Source organism: Borostomias antarcticus (assembly GCF_949987555.1).
Source record: "Borostomias antarcticus genome assembly, chromosome: 30".
Classification (NCBI taxonomy): domain Eukaryota; kingdom Metazoa; phylum Chordata; class Actinopteri; order Stomiiformes; family Stomiidae; genus Borostomias; species Borostomias antarcticus.
Genome location: NC_140263.1, coordinates 5366655 through 5389959, shown reverse-complemented (window position 1 = coordinate 5389959; position 23305 = coordinate 5366655). Strand labels below are relative to the sequence as shown.

The 23305-nt window shown below is 42.2% G+C and overlaps 2 protein-coding genes across 3 annotated transcripts; both read left to right on the top strand.

Moving 5' to 3' along the window:
* Positions 1-464: 464 nt before the first annotated feature.
* ftsj1 (FtsJ RNA 2'-O-methyltransferase 1) lies at positions 465-6080 on the top strand. Of its 2 annotated transcripts, XM_084460057.1 has the most exons (11): positions 465-545; positions 1571-1714; positions 1892-1961; positions 2065-2182; positions 2412-2490; positions 2617-2669; positions 3325-3378; positions 3480-3582; positions 3984-4067; positions 4487-4590; positions 5840-6080. In XM_084460057.1, exons 2-11 carry the CDS (start codon positions 1594-1596, stop codon positions 6041-6043), a joined length of 990 nt encoding a protein of 329 aa, XP_084316183.1. In that variant the 5' UTR covers positions 465-545; positions 1571-1593; the 3' UTR covers positions 6044-6080. The 2 variants fall into 2 exon arrangements, with proteins under 2 accessions (XP_084316183.1, XP_084316182.1); XM_084460056.1 differs by lacking the exon at positions 465-545 and having other exon boundaries at positions 1458-1714.
* Positions 6081-15171: 9091 nt separating this feature from the next.
* LOC311327195 (NLR family CARD domain-containing protein 3-like) lies at positions 15172-19653 on the top strand. Its single transcript, XM_084460228.1, has 5 exons — positions 15172-16767; positions 16964-17317; positions 18009-18161; positions 18634-18692; positions 18850-19653. Exons 1-5 carry the CDS (start codon positions 15215-15217, stop codon positions 19437-19439), a joined length of 2709 nt encoding a protein of 902 aa, XP_084316354.1. The 5' UTR covers positions 15172-15214; the 3' UTR covers positions 19440-19653.
* The last annotated feature ends 3652 nt before the right edge of the window (positions 19654-23305 follow it).

Genomic DNA, 23305 nt, shown 5'->3' with positions numbered 1-23305 from the left:
ACTCCCATACAAAGGGTTGCTTAAGAAGATTCTTTATCTGGAAACCCGGCCAATAACAGTAGCCTACATATGTAATCCCAGTCAAATAACCATTATCCTGTTACAGTTCCCTAACGTTAGCATGCCATCTTAGATTGTGATTTTGAAATAGCTTGTTTTTAACTTTTACAGAAACCAGTGTTATTTAGTTAGCCAACCAATGTAATTAAATTGAACCTATTGAAACTTAAGACGAAGAACCATGCACTTTTTAATATTTTGGATAATCAACAATATTACACTTTTATTTAGACTAATATTATTATAAAAAAAATAAGAATGGCAGTGAACGGCGTGAGAAAAATAATTGATTATTTGTTTATCGTCATTGACTACCGATAAATGGAACAGCACTTCCTGCGTCCGCCCGGGCCTTCCGATGTAAACACAGAAGGCAACACAAGGCACAACAGCATGCTCCGTGATGCCACTCGGTCTGGCTAGCGGGATATCATCCAATTCCTTCCTCTCTGCCCTACAATTAGTGTATAAGAAACACAATTAAGGTAACTTACATGCAGATAAACCATTTGGGTTTGAGTGAGTGTCAGTAGCTTGACGTTAGTTAGCTAGTTGCTATATAGTTAGCCTAGCTAGCTTGCTAGCTGCAATGCTTGCTAACTAGATAGTGAGCTAACTAGACTAGGCAGATAAAGTAAATGGTGAAAGTGTATTTTCGTGTCCTGTGCGTTCAGAAATGTCAACCATTAACCTTAGTACTAACTAGCTAACGTTACTTAACTCCCTTTGTGCTTTATTGTCTTTTGCTCACTAGCTACTCTTTTCTTTTTGCCACTGCTTTCTAAGAGGAGTTGTTTATCAGTATACTGCACTGTAACTTTTATTCCTGTATTCTATTTGTCCTGCTTTTTGTTTTAAATGTCTATAATGTCTTGCTTTTTGTTTTAATGCTTTTAATTTGTCCTGCCTTTTGTTTTAAATGTCTTTAATGTCTTGCTTTTTGTTTTAATGCTTTTAATGTCTCATGTAAAGCACCTTGAATTGCCCTGTGGCTGAAATGTGCTATATAAATGAACTTGCCTTGCCTTGCCTTGCCTTGCCTTGCCTAGATAGTTAGCTAACTAGACTTACCAGCAGCTAAAGTAAATCGTGCGTTCAGCGAACAGGAATGTCAACGATTAACCTTGGTACTAGCTAGCTAACGTTACTTAACTCGCTTTGTGCTTTATTGTCCCTTGCTAACTAGCTAGACTCTTGTCCTGGTGGTGAAGACTCTTGGGTCCTGGTGGTGAAGACTCTTGGGACCTGGTGGTGAAGACTCTTGGGTCCTGGTGGTGAAGACTCTTGGGTCCTGGTGGTGAAGACTCCTGGGTCCTGGTGGTGAAGACTCTTGGGTCCTGGTGGTGAAGACTCTTGGGTCCTGGTGGTGAAGACTCTTGGGTCCTGGTGGTGAAGACTCTTGGGTCCTGGTGGTGAAGACTCCTGGGTCCTGGTGGTGAAGACTCTTGGGTCCTGGTGGTGAAGACTCTTGGGTCCTGGTGGTGAAGACTCTTGGGTCCTGGTGGTGAAGACTCTTGGGTCCTGGTGGTGAAGATGGGTCGATCCTCCAAAGACAAGCGGGACATCTACTACCGTCTGGCCAAGGAGGAGGGATGGAGGGCCAGGAGCGCCTTCAAGCTCCTCCAGCTGGACGAGGAGTTCGGCCTGTTCAAAGGCAAGATCAGATCCTCTTCACATGGTTGTGTAGCTAACTAATGCACCCTTTCGTCAGAGTTTGCAGTATAGAGAAGTATCTTTCATTGCTGAATTGCCTTCAGGTCAGTCTAAACTTGAATAGTTTCTATGCCATCTGTTTGTTTACCTGTCTCCGTGCCACCCCTCCCTTCTTCAGGTGTAAGGAGGGCAGTTGACCTTTGTGCTGCACCAGGAAGCTGGAGTCAAGTCCTCAGTCGTAAACTCAGGTTGGTCAACTAACCCCTGACCTTTCACTGCTACCGTTGGACAACAATCAGTAGAAACGTGCACATTGGTCATACCCTGCGTTGTCTTTGACGATCTCTGCAGAGGACAGGAGGAGAGGAATGAGGAAGTGAAGGGTGAGGAGGTGAAGATCGTGGCGGTGGACCTCCAGGCCATGGCGCCCCTCCCAGGCGTGACACAGATTCAGGGTGACATCACCAAGGTACAGAGCCTTGAAACACTTCACCTTCTGCTTTAGAATGGGACATTTGCACTAGGCCTAAATTGGTCGTAGCATTGAGTCCTTCAGAGAAGGAGGCAAGTCACTGTCAAGGGCAGAGGGGAGGGGATTTTTGTTTGGTTTGGAATGCATCCATAATGAGACAATTGTACCTAGGGTCTATGATGAATTTTGATAATGCTGGGTCCAAATATTTCTCTCTCTTTTTCAGATATCTACTGCCCAGGAGATAATCAGGCATTTTGAGGGGCAACCCGCAGATCTCGTTGTGTGTGATGGAGCACCAGATGGTAATTATACGGATGGGATATAGTTTTTGTATTCCTTTGCATTGGTTCATGGCCTGCATTAATGTAACCCTATTGTAATTATGTCCAACATCCTCTTATTGGTTATTGTTTGGTTTGTGTTCATAGTGACGGGACTCCACGATGTGGATGAGTACATCCAAGCTCAGCTCCTATTGGCTGTGAGTATATGGGGAAAAGAGGGGTATTGAGTTTGATTGAATATTACTAATCACATGTTAATGATCCTCATTTATGCTATTTGACACATGTGGTCTGTCTCTCTGTGCCTAGTCTAAACATGACTACACATGTGGTCTGTCTCTCTGTGCCTAGTCTAAACATGACTACACATGTGGTCTGTCTCTCTGTGCCTAGTCTAAACATGACTACCCATGTGGTCTGTCTCTCTGTGCCCAGTCTAAACATGACTACACATGTGGTCTGTCTCTCTGTGCCTAGTCTAAACATGACTACACATGTGGTCTGTCTCTCTGTGCCTAGTCTAAACATGACTACACATGTGGTCTGTCTCTCTGTGCCCAGTCTAAACATGACTACACATGTGGTCTGTCTCTCTGTGCCTAGTCTAAACATGACTACACATGTGGTCTGTCTCTCTGTGCCTAGTCTAACATGACTACACATGTGGTCTGTCTCTCTGTGCCTAGTCTAAACATGACTACACATGTGGTCTGTCTCTCTGTGCCTAGTCTAAACATGACTACACATGTGGTCTGTCTCTCTGTGCCTAGTCTAAACATGACTACACATGTGGTCTGTCTCTCTGTGCCTAGTCTAAACATGACTACACATGTGGTCTGTCTCTGTGCCCAGGCTCTAAACATTACTACACATGTCCTGAAACCTGGAGGGACATTTGTGGCCAAGGTATGGATCTGCATTTTTGTTTACAAACTGTTTTTGTTGTTTAATTGATAAAGTTGTTTTAACACATTTAAATTGTCCTTTTTCCTGTTTTTGCTGTGCAGATATTCCGGGGTAAAGACGTGACCTTGCTGTATTCCCAGTTGAAGATCTTCTTCAGTGGTGTGACCTGCGCCAAACCTCGGAGCAGCAGGAACTCCAGCATAGGTGAACTGTCCTGGACGGCTTAACCAATCAGATCGCGGCTAGCGGGAGTGGTTAGTCACGGCGCGCAGCGGAGTGCCGTTACACCCCGCTAGCCGTGCCGATATCCGTGACATCCCACGGCTTCTCGTTCCATAACGCTTTTATACAACGGTTGCCACATTTATCGTTCAATATTTCAAAAAGAAAGACAATACGGACTTTAAAATGTATTTTTAATGGAACTATTTGTTAATCGTCATAATCATGTTAATCAAGCTGAAAAAGAGAACGTTGCCAGGCAACGACAATGCTACAGCACATCTTGTAATGAGTAGAAAGTAGGATGGTTGTTTGTAATGATCTCTCCCTCTCATTCTTCAGAGGACGGTTGTTTGTAATGATCTCTCCCTCTCATTCTTCAGAGGCTTTTGTGGTGTGTGAGAATTACTCTCCCCCTGAGGGATATGAGCCCAACATGTCCAACCCTCTACTGGACCACTCTTATGGTACGTGACTACACCTGGTCTCTTATACACAGTCAAATATGGACAAACATTATGGCAGAAAATGTTTTTTCCCCCCCCAAAATGGTACTAGCAATTCTCGATGCACATGCCTTTGATAGTTAAGTAGTTGAACAACATAAATGAAGCGAGTATGTTGATTGCTCAGATAAACTAATCAATTCAATATTAGCGGAAAGTCGCTATGGTGCTGGTACTGTAGGTGTTATTATGAGGCTTGGTGAGGTATATTTGTATGTATTTTCAAAATGGTACAGTAAGCAAAAAATCGTTGATTGCATGGATAGTTTTGCAGTTGTACTGTATGCATAATGTCTTGTTACTTTGCACTTCTTTTCATATATTAAATGAAAAATCCTGGAGTACATGATGGCATTAAGGTGGTATTTTTCTTGTCCCAGATGTAGATTTCAACCAACTTGAAGGACCAAACCGGGTCATCGTTCCTTTCCTCGCCTGTGGGGATCTGAGTGCTTTTGACTCGGACCGGACATATCCGCTTCAGGTACCGATACACAGACTGATGAAGGTTGTTTTTTTAAATCCAAAAATAGCAATCGGACTTTAATCGTATCAGATATTTCAAAAATACTGGTGTCTCAAATCCTCAGTTTTCCAGTTTATCCATTCGTTGAACAGAGAGTTCAGAACAGAGTTCAATGCAAAATTATTTATTGGTCTCCAAAAGGCAACAACAGGGAGCTCAATAAAACAGAGAAAGTCCGGAAATTCTGAAGAAATAAGCAGTTTGCTTAAACCCTGCCCATTTTATTATTTTATCCAATTACAGCATATGTAATAAAAATATCCCTCTCCTGATTGGTCAGTGGTACTGTGATGGACAGATATATATATATATATATATATATATATAGATATATATATATATGACATCACTTTGGTTGCCGTTTATACTGGTCTGAACCTGTTGATACTGGATTTTTAAGCAAATTGTCTATAAAAATTACTTCATGGAATTTTCCATTATTACACCTGTTTTTAGCCTAAAAATAGCTGGGATATTGCAGACACAGCACTTCCCCAAACATACTACTATCTCTGGCTCCCCCTGGTGTAGACTTAAATGAATTACATGTATCTGTTTACTGGCTCTTCACAACTCCCTTCCTGCCTATCACGCCTCTACCTCCTTCTAGTGGAGATTTGAAGGGATTACATTTCCTTGATAATAGCTCAAAACTTTAGGTTACTTGCGTAGCTGCTTTTATACAACGTCTGTCCTGATTGGACAGACTGGCAAAGAGTGACAGGAGGCCCCGCCTTCCCAGGTTATATACCTGCGTCACCGCGCCAAACGTCATTCTCGATCAACCTTTCTGAACCCTTGCAATTCGGGTAAGACGGTGACGCATTTCACTCATGTACGGGGGGGGCCAAACGGATCAGTCTGGGAGCGGACATCCGCTCGCGCGCTCGAAACCAACGGTCCACGCACATGGGAACGGGCTGGATCGCCCCGGAACGGCGATTCCACATACCGTACTCGTAATCACCCCCAGACAGGCCAAGACCACAGGGTCAGGTGGTCCGGATGAGGATGAAACACATGCCCGTGCGCCTGGGACACAAGATCCCTGTGTAACGGGAGGGGCCAAGGCTGCCCCGAACATGCACACCACATGCACATAATGGCGTGAGAACAAGCACATATACCAGGCCTATAATCTAGCATGAGGAGAGATTACTACTCTCCTGCCTTGGATTTACACTCATTTCAAGTTTTCTTTTTTCAGCTGGACGCCAGTAAAGAATACCAGTACACCCCCCCCACGCAGCCCCCGATCCGCCCCCCCTACCAACAGGCCTGTCATATGCGCAAGAACAACCTCCTGGCCAAGGAGGACTCCCCCTCGCTCCCCCTGGAGTCGGCGCTGTCTGCCCTGGAACTCTCAAGTGTCCAATCAGCAACCTCTTCAACAGACCACCTGATTCAATAACTCTACCTTGACCAGAGTTACAGTATAGAAATATGGTGACGGGCACATTTCTGTGTTTTTATTTTTTAGGCTCCACTAAAAATAATAAATTCATTTTCTTAACCTAATTTATTTCTTCTCTCTTTATTTCCCCGCACACTTTTTATGTTTTACACATTTTCACTCACTCTTCAGTTTTGGTTAATATAATAAAGGAAGGAAAAAAGCGTTAGAAATCATCTGCTAAAAAGACGTAATGATTTTGGTGGTCAAAAAATTTGAACGAGTGGCCATTCACAGTCCATTTTGACCTTCGACCTTAGATTTCATCTCATGTCTCTGTCTCTGTCTGTCTTTCTGTCTGCATACCGTAGCTTCTAAATATGGTGTTTCCTGTGGAACTATGCAAAAGGGGGATTTTTCTTTTGCAAGTGAAGAAAGGTGTTAGTTTCATATCCGCATGAAGCCTTAGGTCATGTATGTCTTATGCTATAGGGGAATTTCTTTCTCTTGCAAGTGATGCACATGTGATGACTGATTGACGCAAGTAATGAACTCTTAACTATCTATCCATCTATGATTGACGTATTTAGAGCGTCTGATGAACTTTTGACTGTCTGACTGCCATCTATGATTGACGCATTTAGGTGGTTTCGATGAACTATTGACTGTCTATCTATCTGGTCTGATTGACGTAGGTATATAGGGGGACAGCAAGGTCACAGACGCATGAAAAGCGTGGGTGACGTACTTACATACGCAGGCCTGGTTTCACAAACGTAGATGGACGGGGGGCAGGGAGGTTGAATGACGTATGAGTGGCGTGAGTGACGCACGGACATGGTTTCACAAACGTAGATATGAAACTTTTTATGCCCAAATTTAGTAATAGATGTGTTAATCTGATGTATATTGGAATTTTATCTGATGTAATAATTGACGTAGGTATGGTTTTATCTGACCGCAAACTGCTAGGCTCAGACTGTTTAGAATAGTATAAATACTGCATGATTAGCTTAGGGTATCTGTCTCACTCTTTATCTGTTGTTGCATGCGTGTAATAATAAGATTGTGAAAGAACCCATCAGAAAACTTTGTTCAGAACTGCTTTTTTTAATGCTTTGATTGAACTACAGGAGAACAGCTTACTCAACGCTAGGAGGGCTCGTCCGGGATTTGAACCCGGGACCTCTCGCACCCTAAGCGAGAATCATACCCCTAGACCAACGAGCCTGACTTGCTGGAAGATTCAAGGGGCAGCTGGAGAAAAGTTGCTGGCAGCTTGTCTGGGTGATAACGGAAAATTTGTGTCACCAGTGACTGCCGAAACCAGGGATCGAACCAGGGACCTTTAGATCTTCAGTCTAACGCTCTCCCAACTGAGCTATTTCGGCTCCAATGTAGTTGCAAAAGGCCTCTGGCAAAACAGGTATTGACAGGAGCCAGATCAAGTCAACTGAGGTAACGGGCCTGTAGGTTAACGCTCTAACCAACTGAGGTAACGGGCCTGTATGTGCCAGCAGCAGATGGACCTCCAGAGGCCATGATTAGCGTACCCTAATCCAATCTTCCCACTGGAAAGGCAGGTGCCAAAACTATCAAATCCTGCCGACGGGGATGGGATTCGAACCCACGCGTGCAGAGCACAATGGATTAGCAGTCCATCGCCTTAACCACTCGGCCACCTCGTCAGTGCTTTGCAGCTTTCCCTGACCAGCCAGGCACAGCAGCTGCAATAGCCTGGCCAGAGGCATTATTGTTTCTGGTTGTCCGTATGCCAGTCCGTACGATGATTGTTAATGCAATATCTCGGGAACGCATGACGGAATTTCTTCCCCTTTGGTACAAATGTTCACTGGCACTCAAGGATGAACTGCTTAGATCGTGGGGGTCAAAGGTCAAAGGTCACTGTGACCTCACAAGGGTCACTGTGACCTCACAAAAGGTGTTTTTGGCCTGCTGAACACGATATATCAAGAACGGCTAGACAGAATTTGTACATATTTGGCCAAAATGTCAAGAACGCTTAATTAGATTAATTGGATTAGATTTTGGTATTCAAAGGTCAAGGTCACCATGACATCACAAACTCTCTGGTTGCATGTATCCATGTGCATCCCTCTCTCAAGACCAACTGAATGTTAACTGCAACTTGCGTTGTTGGGCGGAGGCATTTAGCCACTAGACGGTTTTTGTAGTTCATAATAGTCTAAGTCCTTACTGTTTGGAGACTCTTCTCCAGCCGTTGGAATAAAACCTCCGGTCTACATTGCAGGAAGAGTTTACTTAACAATAGAACAGCTTACCCAACACTAGGAGGGCTCGTCCGGGATTTGAACCCGGGACCTCTCGCACCCTAAGCGAGAATCATACCCCTAGACCAACGAGACACTTCTATCCCTCCTGCCAGTGCCTATCTTGATGGTAGAGTTGTGAGCATTGCTGCTTTCGCAGTCATGCTTAGGTTTTAACTCTCGGTCAGTTCAAGCCGTGATTTCGTTTAATGTTTGTATTTGTCCATGTGGGGCAGCTGGAGAACAGTTGCTGGAAGGGGTATTTATCCATTTGGGGCAGATGGAGAACAGTTGCTGGAAGGGGTATTTATCCATTTGGGGCAGATGGAGAAAAGTTGCTGGCAGGGGTATTTGTCCATTTGGGGTCACACGTGTACATTCTGGCAGATTACAAATGAGGGCTGTAAATTAAGGGCCTTTTTCTGAATAGCTGTGGAAAAGTTGCTGGCAGCTTGTCTGGGTGATAAAGGAAAACTAGTTGTGACACATGTGACTGCCGAAACCAGGGATCGAACCAGGGACCTTTAGATCTTCAGTCTAACGCTCTCCCAACTGAGCTATTTCGGCCACAATGTAGTTGTAAAAGGCCTCTGCCAAAACAGGTATTGACAGGAGCCAGATTACGACTGGATTCACAGCCAGCAAGTTCTACTCACAGGCAATCAAAAGACAGCCAGTGGCCTGTAGGGGGACCGAACTCATGACCTTGGCATTATTAGCCCCACGCTAGGTTCATGTTTTGAGGTCAAACAAAGTGGATTTTTCCTAAACAATAAACAGTGGTCTAAGTTGTCAATTGGCAAAATGAATTTCATTGCATTGACTGTACACTGTACTTTTAATGTATATGACAACAATAAACTAAACTAAACTTATTTTGATGAGGCAGTTTTATAGCACATTTGAATAACGAGGCAATTCCAAGTGCTTATATGTATAAAAGACATCAAGACAATGTATAAGCAACATATGGTTATATAAGAAGACATACATTTAAGAGTTAAATAGAATTCTCTATCATCATTTTCTATCATCAAAAACCACACAATATGTTTCTTAAGAGATTGAACCTTTATTGCACAACATGAGACTAGAACAATCTAGCGTTTCATACAACAGAACATCAGGATTTTCTATGAAACGTGTGGTTTGTGGTCATAACTAAGGGCGAATCAGCTCTTTGATGAGGCGACAGTCGAGCGTTTCCCATCATGCCCTGGGTCTTGCAGTCGTTAACGACTCAGTCTCGTTACCGGCGCGTGCTTGACGTCAGAGCAGTCAAAACTGAGATAATATTAAATATTATTTATAAATAAATTAATTCATATATTTATATTTTAATCCCTCTGTTCTCTCCAAAAACTGCCCTCCCCTACCTCAATGGACGAGCCTCCTCTGATATATATATATATATATATATATATATATATATATATACTATAATATAGTTAGGTATTATTATTATTATTGTCTACACTATTACACCATTTCATGGAATGTTCATAATCAAAACAATAACACCATATCTATGTGGTTCTTCTTTAACAGAATCTGGCAACCTTATTATTATTATTATTATTATTATTATTATTGTTGTTGTTGTCTACACTACTAGACCATTTCATGGAATGTTCAGAATCAAAACAATAACACGGCATATGTGGTTCTTCTTTATCGAAACCTGGCAACCCAAATTCGGTCATGCGCACTAGCCACATCGAGCTGTAGACCCCACATCAAGCTGTAGACCCCACATCGAGCTGTAGACCCACATCGATCTGTAGACCCCACATCAAGCTGTAGACCCTGCTCTGCTGCTCTGCAGATACACCCACCTCCTGAGAAACCCTAACCCACCTCTTTCGTGGCACTGCCAGATGTTTCTAGAATGTGCTGGTACTGTAGCTCTTCGTCTCTGCTACTTACTTAGGCTACTTTCTCTCCCAGGGCAAAACATGTTATGAAATCAGTTTTCTTATACTACCGAGAGCAAGAGTCTTTGTACCTATTTCGAGTTTATTGGTGGTAAACAAGAAGGGTAAGTGTATTTTTTCCTACAGTTCTCAAGAGGCCTTGGTGCAATTCTGTCCCTGTTCTGTCGCCTATCTACCTGTGATGACAGTTCTTTTGTTAAATGGGAGAAAAACGACACAGGCCACTTAAAAGAACTTAGCCTACATTTTACAAACAATATGGAATAGCATAGTCTAGGTCTACAAAATTATTTTGATCCCACCTGGGATCTTGTATGTTTCTATATGTGTATTGTTGTCTTGTGTTGTTTTTATGGCTGTTTTATGAGCTACGTGGCATTTTAATTTCCTTCGGGATAAATAAAGTGAATCAAATCAAAATCAAATCAAAATCAAAAGACTGCGCAAGAAATTGCTTCTTTATATGTAAGATTGAATGTATGTATTAATGTATTAATGTTATTTGTATTTCCTACGTAGCCTGCATGCAATATGATCCCTTTCGTCTTTTCCCTCAGATATCAACGATGGGACGCTGTCGTATAAGAGACATATTAATGAAGATGAGCTACAATAAGTATAGACTATTTAAACGCTATCTATGGAAAAAGTCGTTAATCGAGTCAGTGAGGATGAATATGAAAACTATTGCTTCAGAACTGGCAAAAACATACAATGAGGATCAGGTGTCTGAAATGATACGGCTGGCACAACACAGACCAAGTGAGTTTACTTCGTTTCATCATGTTTTTTTCATGTATTTTATTTTACTTTTATTTAGCCTGTGTAGACTACTTCCTATTATGTGCTTAGAATTTAACATGTTTAGGCCAATATACACTTAGGTCTATCTAGGAATCTCGCATCCATTATGATTCAACCGTGGGGCAGACCGCCATGTTGTGTTGGACATGTTGTGACGAGTCGAATCATTGCACTTGGCGCGCTTTTTTGGGAACTCCCCTTTTTTGGAATTCCCCTTTTTTGGAATTCCCCTGACGTCACAAGCTGTCTGTATTTTAACTGGCCTTGGGTTATATATTATAAATTAATATAATATATATTATATATTAGGCTTAGTACCCCCCCCCCCACTTTTGAAACAATGTGTTTGTTGGTTTTGAGTTTACAATCTTTATACAGTTACATCAGAATTAGACAAGATATGGAAACTTTTACCCTAAAACCCCCAGAACACCTCCCAAGATCAAGATTCCTTTATTTGTCACATCATGTAAATGGTAAATGGACTGCACTTATATAGCGCTTTTCCACCTTAGCGGCACTCAAAGCGCTTTACAATGGCCTCTCATTCACCCATTCACAGTAGCTGCCATGCAAGGTGCTAACCTGCTCATTTGGGGTTAGGTGTCTTGCTCAAGGACACTTCGACATGTGTACAGTCGGAGCTGGGATTCGAACCACTGACCCTTCAATCATTGAACGACCCGCTCTACCAACTGAGCTACAGCCGCCCCCATGTAATGTACGGTGTACAGTCACAGTGTAATGTTGCTGCCTGCTCCAAGATTATGCTTGATATTGATACAGATAAACTCTTATACTCTTGGTACTAAACATTAGAGTCATTCAGAAGGCCGGATGGCTTGCGGAAAGAAGCTCCCCGTGCTCGCCCTGTGAGTGCGGTATATTTTCCCTGACCGTAGCAGAGAGAACAGTCCGTTGCCTGGGTGGCTGGGGTCTCTCAGGATCCTGTTGGCCTTGGACTTGCGTCTTTTGGAGTAGATGTCTTCAAGGTGGGGGGGTGCTCCCCAGGGTACTTTAAGCTGACAGGCATGCAAACTTGTTTAAAGTTTACCGTGGACCACAGATAGTCACTCCCTTCTTAATAGGCCTTTGTCTCCTTAACTGAAAGTAAGATTATTAACTTGTCTTCACTTCACAGATCAAAATGAGGAGAATCAGGCAACTATAGATCCTGTGATGCTGAACCAGCAGGTAATGGAGCATATTTACAACAGTATACCATTTTCTACATCCTCTGTGTAGCTATGCTATTAAGATGGAAAAAGCATGTTTGCACCACATATTTATTTACTAGGGCTGTCAACACAATTGTATTGAGTTAATCACAATAATAGGCTGTGATTAATGAAGATGAAACAAATAGCATACACGTGTGGTGTTAGAGTAAAGAAATGCATGACAAAGTGGTTGGTACTGTAGCCTGACATTCAGATTCAGAGGCTGGAGATAGGCTAGCTGTTAGAGGAATAAGAGTTGTTGTCGTTGTTTTTTACTTGCTTCGATGAAAAGACATGTCATCACTGCAATATGTGCAAACAACTGGTTTTATCTAAACTTCCACCTGGAAGCTTTTTGAAATGAAATTCACCATGTAGAATGAGAATGTCTGTTGAATGTTGATGTAGGAACTTCATTTACACATATTACTTGATCAATACTTATTCAAAGAAGAGTTATCTTACTGTAATTTAGGGTCCTTAAATAAAGAGGATGTCAAACGAGAAAACGTTAATCCAGGTTTATTGCTTTCATGCAAGGTGATACAGCAGGTTACAGTCCACACAAAGCTAAAGCTTATCACATTGATGTTATGTCTTATAAGCACAAGATTTACATTCTTCCTGCCTAAACTAGGTTTGGCCAACAGGCTTACAGTTTTCATTGGTCAGCCTTATCAGTACAGATTTCAATTGGCCATTCTAGTTTGTTCCCATCTTGGGAAGAGACAGGTCTCCGGACACGGAATTATAAATGGTGCAATGCTCTGGTGCAATTTATATTACTCAACCTTCCTTGCCACATCCTAACCTAACACGGATGACACCACCAAAATAGATCCGGACCTTTGGAGTCACGGCCTGTACTGCAGAGGAAAACCTACTACAATGTCTAATAAGAAACCAATTTTAAAGTTGTAAATGTTGTAATTACTACAGTATACTTTGGACCATTGTGTTAGCGAGCGTTTACACAAGTGTTTACCTGGCCGAATTACTGCCTGTGAAATGCAGATAATTTATGTGTTTCACATGCTTTTCAGTAATTCAGCCAGTTTACCACTCGTGTTTAGAATTATTGGGGGAAGTTGCGTCAAATTTGCTAATACAATTCATTTCCGTTAAATCTTTTAAAACGCTTTAGTTTCCAGATTAATCGTGAGTGTTAACGCGTTAATGTTGACAGCCCTAACATATACAGATACAGATATTTTAGATACCTCTTTTGGTGTGCTTGTCAAACTCAGTGGAGTGGGCTTGAAAGTGCCGACACCAACTGCCATGTGGCCAGCTAAATGAAGTGTACCCTAAGTAATGCAATGATGTGAAATCAGCCTTGGTACTGTATTTGACTCAAGTCTCTTTCCAGCTTCCTCGTACCTCAGTGATAGTACTGTGTTCTCTCCTCTGTTAGACATCCAGATCCAGAGAGACTGAAGACATCCAAGTAGCAGGTGGCAGAGAGGGAGATGGTGCTTTGACTCCACGTCAAATGCAGAACTCCAATATCGCTCTGAATGGAAGCAGTGTCATTCAGCCTTCTGTACATCACTGTGCTGTTCAGGGGGATGTGAATATTACCTACATTGGTGAGTAGGTTCTTTATATCTGGTAACAATTATTCTCGACTCTCTCTCCTCAACAGAGCTACACTAATGTTTGTTTTACTGATGACGTATTTTGAGAAATTTTCTGTTTCTCATCTGGTTTGGCTGAGAGCGGTTTTCGTCCCGCAGGATGTGATGGATTCTGATGCGTAACAATAACTTGACCATGTAGATGAGCGCCTCTTGGCACGTCTTCCTGTCACACAGCACTCTGTTGCACTCACTCAGAACCTTCATACTACTAGTAAATAACTCCCCCTTTAAAGGTTGTGCGTTCTATCTGTGACAGACTTAATTTCACTCTGCATTGTTTTCTGTCACTTGTTTGTTTGACCCATGTTAAGGGATTGTCCAGGACAAAATGCAAACGTGCAAGTCAGATGTGCTAACAACTATGCCAAGAGAGATATCTCACTTGGCAGGGTCGTTAGCACATCCTTTTTACTAGGGAAGTAAGTTTAACTTCTCGACAACTACTCTACTTTAGCCTCCTTGTTACATATCCATCCTGTACAATAATAGCTACAAACCAATATCATGGACTAAATGGCCAATTACTGATTGTTCTAACAAGTATAAGAACTATTGTTCATTAATTTGTTGCTTCAGTTTTCTTATTGTTTTACCAACATATAGGATAAACCACGGGGGCAACATATAAATGAGCAACATGGGTAGAAGCACAGGGGATAACAGTGAGACCAAGGGGTTTTTGATTAGCATGGATCAACTGACCTTTGATTTTAGATTTGGGTTTGTCTCATGCTATACATTTTTTTCCTGTGTACAGGTTCAAACAATGATACCGCTCTGAATGGACTCACTGGACTGACAGCTGTTCAACAGGTGAATGACTGAATGAGTCTTGACTTTCTTCCAGGTTTCTTGAAAATGTTACATAAATATTCCTAACAGTGGTATTATTTGGCAAGGTTGACAACAAAAAATATTCCAACTTAGTTTTCTCTGTTCTTCGTTGCATTTTTCCTCCAGGCATCAAGGCTGAAGGAGAAGAAAGAATGTGAGTGAAAAAACATTTAAAATGATTGATCTAGTGGTATGCTTCTTACAGGGCTGTAGTGTGATAATGTGCACGGAAATGCTTCTTTCATCAGCATGTTGTCAACTCTGTCTTTTTTGGTTCTATCACCTTGAAGATGTACGTCAAATTATCATGAAGATCAAATCGCGTGAAAGGAAAAAGAATGAATGTGTTCCGGAAGGGGCATTAGAAACACAGAACTCTTTCCTGGATGAGTTCTACACCGAGCTCCACATTGTAGCCTCTGATCATACCAGCATTAACAACGAACACGAGGTGTGGCAAGTGGAAATGGCTCACCTTACAGACAGCTCTGAGACTGTCATTGTGAAATGCAATGACCTGTTCATAGACAAAACCATCAGATGTGTGCTGACAAAGGGCATTGCTGGCATAGGGAAAACTGTGGCCATGAAGCAGTTCGTTCTGGACTGGGCAGATGGAAAAGCAAATCAGAAAATAGACATTGTGATCAGCCTCCCTTTCCGGATACTGAATTTGCTCTCCAAAAAAGAGTACAGCCTGCATGAACTTCTTCGAAACTTCCACCCAGAGTTAGAACATCTGAAAGATATGACCTTCTATAGCAACCATACCTCTCTCTTCATCCTTGATGGTCTGGATGAAACCAAGCTCCCACTGGATGTTGTGAATAATGTCCCCATGTCTGACGTAACTAAGACAGCACCCTTGGATGTTTTGCTAACTAACCTCCTCACTGGCCACCTCCTTCCCAGCACCCAGCTGTGGATAACATCCCGCCCTCAAGCTGCCAGTCGCCTGAAGGATATTCGCATTGACCAGGTGAATGAGATCCGAGGGTTCAATGATGCACAGAAAGACAAGTACTTCAAGAAGAAGATCAAAGACACCAAACTGGCCGAACTTGTCATCTCAAATGTAAAAGCATCGCGTAGCCTCCACATAATGTGTCACATTCCCATGTTCAGTTTTATGTCCAGTGTGGTGCTTCAGAGGCTAATAAGCAAGCAAAATCCTGGACTAAAAACGTTGCTGCCCCAGACCCTCACTGACATGTACATCCATTACCTTACTACCCAAACATTGGTCAATTTTAGAAAGTATGAACAGAAACAGCTACCAGATGAAGACAGATACACTGTAATGACAGAAAACCAAGAAACCATTTGGAAACTGGGAAAGCTTGCGAACAAACAGCTGATGTGTGAAAATGTCGTCTTCACAGCAAAGGACATGAATGAATGCGAGATCACATCCGATGAAGCTGCCAAGTGCCCTGGCATGTGCACAGAGTTTCTTGACTTAGAGTATGGCCTGTATGAGAGGAAATTATATTCCTTTCTACATCTTAGTGTCCAGGAATTTTTTGCTGCCCTTTTTGCATTTCTTGAATTTGCAAACTCCATGAGGACCCGAGTGGGAAAAGGGAGTTTATTACAATTCCTTAAGGATGCTCTTCGCAAGGCTTTGGATAGTAAAAGTGGACACCTGGACCTGTATGTGCGCTTCTTGTTTGGAATTTCTCATGACTCCAGCAGGGATCTCCTTCAAGGTATTCTGCCTGAAATGTCCAGCAGCTCTGAATGTCACAAAAAATTGATTGCACACATGAAGGCACTGAAGAGGAAGGACCTCTCCCCAGAGCGGTGTATCAATCTCATACACTGCCTGAACGAGCTGAAATACCAGATCACTGGAAAAGAATTCTCTTCAGACAAATGGCTGACTCCATTCCAGTGCACCATGTTGGCATACCAGCATGGAATGTCAGAGAACCCTAAGGTGTTTGACTTCAAGAACAAGAGAACAGAGGGAGGTTTTCAAAGGCTGGCTCCTGCTCTGCGTTCCTGCACCACAGCAGTGTAAGTATCAATAGCCACAGACTTCAACTGGAAGTTAGCCACTGACTAAACCGGCCATATTTATAGCCAATCGGTATGAATTGTCTATATGCAATAACGGTTACTTCAGTTGCATTTCAGTGAAGTGGAACAGAAGTATTTATTTTAATCACATACAACTGAAAGGATGATTCACTTTGAATTCTATATTTCATAGGCTCAGCTTCTGTGAGGTCACACCACCAGTAGAGCTGAGTGCAACAGTTGCATATGTTATCCGGTCCAACCAGTCTCGTTTATCCACTCTGGACCTGGGCCACAACAACCTGGGAGATGCTGGAGTCAGGCGTCTCTGTGATGGGCTGCGGCACCAGAACTGCATGGTGGAATCCCTGGATCTCAGCCACAACGGTCTTGGTACAGGAGCTGTCGAGGCGCTTTGTGATGTGCTGACTACTCCCACCTCAAGACTGTTGACCTTGGATCTAAGCAGTAATGACCTAGGGGATCAGGGGGCAGCATTCATTGCAGGTGCTCTCTGTGAACCTCAGTGTAAGCTACACGAATTGAGGTATATATCAATGCCAAATAACATCCATTACTAGCGATATTTAGATTTGTAACTGTTCAAGAACAGCTCTATACGAGACAATCTATAGGTTACATATAGGCTACATTTACTGTAGAAGTTAACTTATTAATTCTTCTTTCAATGATTCAAGCTCACCTGGTCATTTCCAATCTCATTTGCAATTATTATGTGTTATACTGGGTGTGTTAAGTAACTGAGCGGCTCAGCTTTGCTCAGAGTGAAGAACTGCCTGCTCAGTTACGCTCACCCTGAGCCAATCAGAGCGCTGATGAGCACTTTCTGACTTGGTTGGCTCAAATACTGAAGGAATGCTAACGTTACAGCTGCACCGTCATTTGTGACTGGATGGATGACCAGGTATTGTAGGCTGTCAAATAATGTATCAAATAAACTCAACACAAGCTAGCTAGCAATTCAGTTTGTTGGCATTTCATTTTGATAACTGGTCAGTTGATATGTTGCACAGCAAAACAGAATAATAGCTTACAGTACTTGCTATCAAAGAAACGGCTGGCATTAGTTTTGGTTGCTAGGGCTCGTTTGTTGCTATCGAATGCAGGTTTTGCTGTCATTATCTGTGCTAGATCCTAGCTCTCCTGGTAAACAGGACAGTGAGATCCACTGAGTGCTTCCTTCATCTTCTGTTGTCTTCTCCCATTCTCATTCACAGGCTATCCGGCTGTGGCATCAAAAAGATGAGGTCCTCATTCCTGCACATCATCCAGATGTCCTCCCATCCAATTCTTCTGAAGATGCTGGATCTGAGCTACAACCCCTTAGAAGACTTCAATACTAATGATGTCACAGAGCTGAACAGCCTGGGGTAAGTAAATATAGTCAAATTTTAATGTGTATAAACAGCTGGAATAACAAAACAGATGGAATATTAACTAACAGGGAAATTATTAATCAAATAATTCACGGCGCAACCAACCAGCTAACGCTAGCCCGGAACTTCTGACTGGCTGCTGACGTATAATGCAGGCCAGGCAAATAATGCAGGCTAGTTAGCACGCCAGTCCACCGGGAAAACCCCCGGGGCTCCCGATGGTGATGCCATCACCAAACAAGCAGCAATCAAGCAGCTTCACCTGTTGTTTAGGCTACTAATGCACAATGGTTACATTTCCAGCCCAAAAAAACAACCTCGGGAAAGGCGGGTCCCGATGCCATTTCCTGGGAGGGGTCTCGGGATCCCGCCTGAAACACTACTTCACAGTCATGTAATGTGGAGATTAACCTGTACCAGAGAAAAATATGATATTAAATATTTGATCTTCATGTGGCCTATACAGGGTTTCCCTTCAAGTGGACCACGGAGGGGAGAGTAGAAACAAACCTGGACTGGAGAAATGTAAGTCATTGAACATCAATTATGATAAACAGTTTCTGAGCATTAATTGCAACATTTGTAATCACCCTTGTCTCATGGGTACCATCCGTAGAAATGTGGTGTCTTACGCTGATCTGCTGTGTGGGTACATGAGACATTATAGTGTAACTTATTTCAGATGCCTGTGACCTCACGCTGGACCCCAGCACAGCAAACGGTTTTCTCTCACTGTCCGAGGAGGGGAAGATGGTGACCCGGCTGAGGATTAAGCAGGAAAGTCATCATCACGATCCAGAGAAGTTTGACATTTGCAACCAGGTTCTGTCCAAGGAAAGCCTACAGCAGCGCCATTACCTGCAGATGGAGTGTGTTCACGATGTACATATTGGCATGGCCTACAAGAATATCCCTAGGAAAGGGTCAGTTGATGAGGTCACTCTAGGTCACAATGACTATTCTTGGGATCTGTATGTTAGTAGAGAGAAGTGCTGTGTCCAATACAATAAAGTTAAAGTTGACCTGTGGGCCCCCAAAATGGACTCACCATACCGGATTGATGTTTATCTGGACTGGCCGGCCGGCATCTTGTCCTACTATGTTAACAACAGTGGTAAACTGACCCTGCTGTATGCATTCCTCACCAAATTCACAGATCCACTCCATCTGGCTTTAAAACTGAACTCTCCAGGCGCAACTGTTAGTCTGAAGGCATTGCCTCAGATAAAGTCCGAGCCAGATGATGTGCATATGATTGTGTCCCCTGACTAGTATGCAATGCTTACTTACATACACGGCTGTTTGATGATATAGCCAAGGAAAATGTTAATGTTATATATATATATATTGTTCCAATGTTGCCACATCTGAAGCCAATTGAACAAAGAAAATGATGCCGCACACTCTGGCTTCTCAGATGCAAAAATTGATTTAATAAGACATAAAAAGACCAACGTTTCAGTGCTAGGCCTTCATCAGGGTCATCTGAAGCCAACCACATTATCAAAGGTTTAGCGTTTCTTTTATTGGTTTGTCTGCTTTCACACATACTGTTTTGTGTGTATGATGTTGTGAGTGTTGTCTTGATGTTGTGAGTGTTGTGTCATGATGTTGTAAGTGTTGTGTCATGTATGTATGACCAGTAATGATGATTGATACTCAGCTACAATAAAAACATGAACATCTACTGTAACTTTGGCGCTCGATACTGTCAGTCATTTTCATATTTTATGACAGAAACCATGAAGGTGTGTGTTGAGGGGGGTGACACTCCCCGGTCATAAAAACGTAGAAGCTTGATAAAAGGTCCAAAGGACACTACCTACCTTCCTACAGACACACGTTCATAGAACAAGGTCGGAAAAGAAACATTTCACCTCAGTCTCAGGTCTTGGCCTATTTACAGCAAAGTAATGGCAGCCGTTCACTTCAAGTTGTTTCTTCTTGGAATTACACTTTCCATCGTTTCAGCTGAAAGTGAGTACTGTTTATACCACTTTATATTTTTCAATTCTCTGTAGGTGCCTTTCCTAAGGTTTCTCTATTCTTTTGTTACTTATTGGTTGACTGTAACTGAATAAGCAAGTAATTGCCAGTCTGCTTTCATTCTAATCCCATTTATTTGTATTATCATAGGGTACAAAGCACACATTTATATGCTTATCAAATGTGATCAAGTCTCCTATCAACTTTAGTATAACTGTGCTTTGTAATTGTACAGTATATGATGATTAGGCTACCCGATGCCAATGATTTAGCGGTATGTATGGATAAATTATCTGTTGTGACCCATCAAATGCAAGACTAACAGACAGTTTTGTGTTGTGTTCTAGAGATTATATTGGTCAGATGAATGTTAGATTATATTGAGTATACTGTATTCAATACTGAAAATGGTTATTCAACATTAAATTCTATCTGCACTGTGTCTGTTGTGCTGCTAGAAGGCAAGTCTAAATGCAATACAGTAGGATTGAAAGGCCTACTTGACCAGAGTCAGAGTCCCAGAGCCTGTTAGGGACAGTTTCTAGTCACTAAGTGTAGGACTAAGAAACCATTTCTGTGGAGAATCTGCTTTGACTGCTGTGTTTTAGTCTAGGACCAGGCCTTTTGTGTCCAGGAAACTCCAACTCCCAACACCCAGCATTCTAAAGCTGGCAGTTGCTGTTTGAATGTTGGCAATTTAATATTCAGCTACAAAAACCATCCAACTGACGCCAACAGTTACCAACAAACATGGCACACCAATGCTACGTTAGTGTTTGGGGCAGCGTGCAGACAGGCCTAGTCACTCGTCTGTTACTGATCAGCGGCCATCTTGTTCTTTCAGACCCCACCTGCAGTACTGAAGTGGATGAAGGAACCGGAACAGAGAGTCAACTGCAGTATTTCTATAACCGGGACATGGGAAAGTGCTTCCCGTTCTTCTACAAAGGGCAGGAAGGGAACCACAACCGTTTCACCACAGACCAAGCCTGCATGGAGACCTGTTCCCCAAGTTACAATGATGTCTACCCAGGTGGAGGTACAGTGAGTGTTACTACAGACACTAGTCAATCTGAGACTATGAATGCGGTAGGAAATGACAATGACAAGAGACCTAGACCTAGAGTCAGCTGTATGCACACATGCTAATGGGTAACCAAGTGTGTCGTAACAATAACATCTGTGCGGCAACAAGCACTATTAACAATACATCTATTGTTACACACGACACCTGGTCACTTTGTGAGGGGGATTTTACACAGAAACAGGAACCCATAAGAGGAAGTTTGTGTAGGCTAGTCATTAACATTTTACATGACATTACAGTCATTTAGCAGACACTTTCATCCAAAGCAACTAACAATAATTGCATTTAATGTAGGAAACCCAATGTACTACTACTTGCCAGCACTCAAAAGTGCACCTCCTTTCTAAAACAAGTGTACAAGTGGTTAAGTCCATAAACAAAAAAATAATATATAAACGCTATGGTGTAGTACATTGAATTGGTTCAAGTTTTTGTTGTTTATACACTAAATAATACATGCTAGTGAGTTTCCTCTTCAGCTACATTATGTTAAAGGTGCAGTGGAGTTTGGCTCAGAAGCACTTTTTGGTATATTTTTTTCAATTCTCATTACATCCTGACAGCAATCAATAAATAAAGTGCTCTGACACTAAAATGAAATAAATCCGTAATCCAAGTCGTAGGACTGTAATAAGTGCAGCCAATCATTTTAAGTTGCCAACTTGAAATGTTTGGATGGTTTACCTGCCTGCCAGCCTACCTACCCGCCTAGCAAGTGTCATTTGTTTGACCCCAGTTTGGAGGAGTGGCTTTAAGGGAGGGGTGGGATTTTGTCAGTTTTCAAAACCTTTTCAAAATGTTCCTAAACCTAACCGGAAATCACAAACCGCATACAGTACCTTTAAGTTGTATGGATTTCTCCTACTGTATATTATGTATCCCAAATTGATGCTTAAGTCAAAGCACTACTGTTTAACCATGCACTTTATCCTACACTGTTGAGCAAGTAAGCAGCTATGATTGTTCTCTACACCTCCTCTATTCCCATGTCCAGACGCAGTGTGCAGCCTGCCGGTCGACCACGGTAGCTGCTTCGCCCTGCTACTGATGTACTACTACAACACAGACGAGAAGAACTGCCGTATATTCCACTACGGTGGCTGCCAGGGCAACGGAAACCGCTTCGAGAGCAGAGAGCAATGCCAGGAGATGTGCATGGGTCAGTTGTGTCTAATAATAATAATATATAATATAATCTGTGGTCATGGCCTTTGAATTTGAATTCGAGAGTTGTGAGGTGTTTCAGTTTTAGACTTTCTAAAAGAAGACATTCTTGACTGTATCAGACCTGTTAATTACATTGATCAAATACTTGAAGGTATTTGAAAGTAATTGAGGTGCATTTGTTGCACAGTTAACACTTATGACTGGTTTATTTGTTTCATTGAACTGGGCAAGATAAATCCCAAGTATTTGACCGTGTTTGCAAACAGTATTTCACCCAGCTATCTGATTTAAGTATGAATCAAAATATGATACAAGCCAAATCATGTTGGTATTGTGAGAAATACCATGGCCCATGGCCACTCACATGACTGCAGTTCTTATTTTGTCCACTAGAGGTCAGACCTTAAGCACGGTATGTGTTTGACCTGTCCTTCCTTCCTTATTAATTGATGTGAGGTTTGTTTGTTTTCCAGCCAGATCAGGCAGGTTGGGTGGGGCCAGTGAGCCAATCCCTAACCCAGATGTGTCCACCACTAATGCAGGTATGAATACATTACATAGTCTTCAAGTCTTTCAACATCAGGTAAACTACTTGTAATTGGCGTGTTCTAATTGAACATTCATTATATTCATAGAGTAGTTATAATTTAATTCATACAGCTGACTTTAACCTCTGTTTTTTTATCATGAGAGTATATTTTCTGCTTTCTGAGTTGTTTTACTTCAGTTTAATGTGAGTTTTGTATTTGCCCTCTCTCAGGGCTGATTGTGGGCATTCTGGGAGGTGTAGTCTTCACTGTGGCGGTGATTGCCGCCATTGTTGTCTTAGTCAAACAAAGGTAAGAAAACAAGTAAGAATTAAAAGCATTAAGCAGTTGAAACTTTGATTGTACAAACT